The 4,851-nt window shown below is 35.7% G+C and overlaps 1 protein-coding gene across 1 annotated transcript; it reads right to left on the bottom strand.

Annotated features, from left to right (window-relative positions):
* Positions 1–506: 506 nt before the first annotated feature.
* LOC132635776 (UBP1-associated protein 2C-like) lies at positions 507–4,441 on the bottom strand. Its single transcript, XM_060352303.1, has 6 exons — positions 4,250–4,441; positions 2,458–2,578; positions 2,133–2,276; positions 1,595–1,791; positions 1,432–1,507; positions 507–1,053 (listed from the first exon to the last, which is right to left on the bottom strand). The coding sequence occupies exons 1-6, from the start codon at positions 4,363–4,365 to the stop codon at positions 724–726; spliced, it is 984 nt and encodes a 327-aa protein (XP_060208286.1). The 5' UTR covers positions 4,366–4,441; the 3' UTR covers positions 507–723.
* Positions 4,442–4,851: the final 410 nt, after the last annotated feature.

Genomic DNA, 4,851 nt, shown 5'->3' with positions numbered 1-4,851 from the left:
TTGACTTAGCTTATCTAAAGTAGCTTATAAACTGAAAACAACTTATAACCAACTTATTTTTTTTAAGCTTATAAGCTGCAAACAGCGTATAAGCTGCTTAAAATAAGCCCATCCAAACAGGCTCTAAATGTCATATTGGATCTAAATGTCATATTGGATATGTATTAGGGAGCAGTCATAAATAAGTGTGCTATTGCATAATCTTGCAAGGTATCAAACTTTTTTGCTTTCTGAGTAACAAATTTTGAGAAAGAGTGATTATCAAAGCAATTAAACAAAATAAAAATACCTTAATAATTCTAACTTAGACAAGCATATTTTCAATTTTAAAGTTCTTCCAAAGTTATAGCTACTCTTTAGAAAAGAGTAAGAAAAACTTTAGAGGATCAACGTAATTTCATCATTTCCTTGACCCCAAAAATATCACCTAGATGTCAGATTTTAAGAGCAAGGACAATACACCAATTTGTATCAAACAAGGAAAAGATGATACCTGCACATGTATGTTTGTGGAGAATTACCAGTCTCTTAATTAACTTCCATGAGTAAAATCTAATCTTACATTCAATTCTTTTTCTACATCTTCTCTACTAAGCTAAAATGTATTTGTAACAGAAAAGAAGGAATACATAACATAAAGTACATGGTACTGGTACTTTGAAGTGACTAGCATAAAGTAGCTATATAATCGACAACAAACTGAGGCCAATACTACTATGATTCTTATTGATTTCCCACGTAGTATGGATAACCCCCAAGAAGTGCTGGTGTTGTTTGAGGTTCTTTCTTAACAGGATACTGGGGATATGGAAATTGAGGCTGGGCCGAGTATGGAGGAGCTGCAGGTGGTGGACTTGGGTAAGTCGGATTTGTGTAAGCAGCCATCGGTTGGGGGTAACTGTAACCAACAGGTGCTGCAGGTGTCCTCTGAGCTTGTGGATACCCCGGTGCCAATGGCATGGGCATGGGCATCGGCACCACTGATCCTGGTACCTGAGCTTGTGTAACTTTACTCTTGTAATTATCAGCGAGCTTCACGGTAAGATTCCTGCCCTGCAACCATAAATAGAGTTAAAATCTTTTTCTGAAGTCTAGACAACAAATAAATCGGATATCTTCATTGTACTAGGAGCATGTATTAGTCATGATTGATTTCATCTATCAACAAGAAAAAAGTACAATCATTATCGATTTCATTCAATAATAACAAAGCTTTTCGAGTTCCATACTCCAGCAAGCACCATTGCTACTCTTAGCAAGGAGACCACAATAGTGTTCTTATGATGTTTTATTGATATGGGGCACATGTAAAAAATCAGAGAGCTGGTAAATATTTCATGGCATCGGGAAAATGTCCCACCATATACTGTAAGCAGAATAGCACAAAACTTTGAGCATTGTCTAAAGAAAGACAGCTGACCATCTACTTACCCCAAGAATCCTTTGCGGATCATCTAGAGCTTTCTTTGCACCCTCAACCGTCTTATATGTAACAAAACCAAAACCACTTCATATGAAAATTATAAGCTTGTTAGATATGTGAACAGAAGGAACAGTTTTATTATTTATATTAAAATAGAGATGTATCTCTTACCGTGATCTGTTTGTATCCTTGCTATAAGCAACTGAGCCCTCATCTATCTCACCATGCCTGCTAAAAAAGCTTAGTAACATCTCACTTGTTGTGTCTGGTGACAAACCTCCAATGTAGAGCTTCCTCTGGGCTTGGTCACCGGTTACAGTGGTACTGCTTAAACCTTCACAAGCCAGGTTACAAACAGCCATGCGACCCTGCAACACGCATTTCAGCAAAGAAAACTTTACCATTTCATTTATCACGAGTCAATAAGGTCCAGATGGTACGTCAGATACCCTGAGTTTTGATAGGCAAGTTTTACTTCAAGAACTTAAGTTTAGTGTATGCTTCAGAGTTTGTTTCAATTAATCCAACTTGCAAAGCATCTAGGTACAGTAGGCTTAAATATGCCCTTGCTTACGGATAGAAATATTAGCATAAAGAAGCTCTTCTAATGATTATTGTTAGCATCAAGTTGTCGCCACAATAATATAGATTTCTAATAAAAGTTTCAAATGACAAGCAAGATAACATAATGAAAGAATCTAGTGTTTACATCTATCATTTTGCTTGGATCTTTAAGGGCTATCTGAGCAGATTCCATATCTTTATAAGTGATGAATCCATAGCCACGTGATTTTTCTGTTACTTTGTCAGTAATTACAGCGCCCTCTTCAATTTCACCATGCTCTTCAAACGCCTGCAGACAACAATCATCCTTAGTTATGCTGTTTATAACATGTGAATACCTTTGCAGAAGGTTTGAGAGAGGCGATTCAACAAACATAAAAGAAGATATCATGAGCACAAAGGTTTTTAAGGACTAATATCATCATTTGCACAATCACCAAGAGAACACAACAATACAGTAATGCACTCACAGCACACAAAGTTTCTGAGGTAGTATTCCAAGCTAAACCACGGACAAAAAGCTTTCGAAGAGCGGGATCTGCGCTTGCAACACTTTTAATTTCTTCAGCTATAGAAGGGTATTGTGACCCTCTTCACGCCATAACATGCAAACAAGCACACATGCACAATGTCAATCCACACCACACACACATCACCTTACATGCAGCATCAACAGTCATTAGGATAAACTCAAACTTAACCATGAGACAAGTAGTAATATGAAAGACCGAACTGCCTTAAAACCTACATTAAATACCTTCAGAAAAGGAAAATACAGCTTTAGTTATGTTGTTAATATAGTTTACACTTCCCACCATAGGCAAATCAGTGACTCAATGTCAAATCGGAAGAGTTTCTACTTGTCAAGATTCAGTGCTTAAAGAAAACTTTAAAATAAATCTTCAGGTATAAGATAAGGAAAAAGGCCAATAAAATTACTGATAAATAAAAAAGGCCGACCAATAATTATGAGTTAGTATAAGGGGGCATAAACTCGTTACTATTAGCATTGAAATCTTTGATTCCTGATAACTCACAGATATGTCCTCATTCAATGCATTCAACCAATCATTTAAACCTTGAAGAAGATCATCTCTCCTTTCAATAAGCAGCTACAACTCTATTACTACCCTATTACTGTATATAAAATTTACCTTCTTATCTAACTTATGAAGTTATTTTTTTTTAATCAAGTAAAAGTTATTTTTATTATAAACATTGCGAAAAACAGCCGGCCGCATACAAAGTGTATACCAAAAGATCAAGAATCTACAAAATATGATTCTCTACAAACTCCATCAAATCCTCTATACAACAAGGAACTTTCTGTTTACACCAAAAGAAAATAAGGGGCGGAGACTACTCCTCAACTAAGAGAAACTCGACTCTACTCCTTCAAAAGCTCTCCTATTTCTCTCTCTCCACACTACCCACATTAACGCATGCGGTACCACATTCAAAGCCCTTCGTCTTCTCCTCCACCCCTTTCTTCCACTGAACATTAAATTTTTCACAGTACTTGGTATTACCCAATGAGTGTGAAACCACCTAAACATATTCCACCATAATCTTATGGTGGAAGTTATAATATCATATCCTCCAACAATGGTCGACCAAGTTTCCTACAACAATTCTTAATTCTGGCCAGTAATTACTGACATGTTTAACTTCCTTATGACAATCAAAAACTTATTTTCATTTCCTACTTCTCATTAAGGTGCGCCCACAGCCAAAATTAAATCTCTCTAAAAAAAAAGAAGTGCCTCAAATATTACAGAAGCTTCATGATAAAAGCTCCTTTCATCTAGTAGTCATTCTATTATTCTTGTATTTTCTTGTCCTTCGATTTCTGCTACTATCTGCTGTTTCTTATACTTCGATTATCTTCAATTATCTTCGATTATTCTTTTTTTTTTCTTTTTCTAGACAGCTTTATGAAGCTTTTTATAGTATTTTACCATGGCTTTTTATATTTTTTTGAACTAGTTGTCCTTGAGCCGAGTTTCTGCCGGAACCAGCGTCTCTACCTCCCAAGATAGGGGTAAGGTGTGCGTACATTGTAACCTCCCAGACCCATTGTGGTGTTGGTGTTTGTTGTTCCTGATAAAAGCAACTAAAGGGTATTCAAGAATTGTAAAAGAAACCATCTTTTAGCATTTACTACAGAACCCATCATCCCAATAAACATCCCCAACACTTATCTTGAATTTCAATAACATCCCAGAAAAGAATGGAGAAAATGAGAAAGAATTATGAACATACAGTTTAGCGAGAAGATCAAGAAGCTGGGATTTAGGAAGAGGATCAAGCAAAGAGCGCAAGTGTTCCACAGAATCATTGCCCAATTCATCTGCTTTCCTTTTCTTCAGCTCCTCCATTTACTTGTTGCTGTCCCAGAGGAATAGCAGTGGCAGTGTGTGTGTGCCCTAGAACCAAGGATGCTTCCCTCCCAATTCCATCTCAAAAGATTACTTTATTATGTTTTTGACCCTAAAAGTTTCTTCAAACTTCTGTTTCTCCCGTAGAAGTTTTTTTTATTTTACTTTAGGAGTTGTAATTCTATACAAAATTCGCAAATAATACTCCCTCGATCAATTTTTACTTGTCCGGTATACTAAAAACAGTTGTCCAGTTTAGAAAATCAAGAGATAATTTTACAATTTCATGCCTATATTACCCTTATTATTAATTCCATATAATCTTCATCATGCTTGTCATGGTTAAAAATAAAGTTAAAAATATTATAGGTTAAAAATAGTTTTAAAAATATTTTTTTTATATTTTTTTAAAGATGCAGCAGCAGGATGTCGAAAAATATTGTTGAACAATTCATTTTCATTTGTAGTACTCCGGACAAAATCTTC

This window comes from Lycium barbarum, chromosome 1, assembly GCF_019175385.1.
Source record: "Lycium barbarum isolate Lr01 chromosome 1, ASM1917538v2, whole genome shotgun sequence".
NCBI lineage: Eukaryota > Viridiplantae > Streptophyta > Magnoliopsida > Solanales > Solanaceae > Lycium > Lycium barbarum.
Note: the sequence above shows the minus strand (reverse complement) of the source record. Positions and strands in the feature narration are given on the sequence as shown.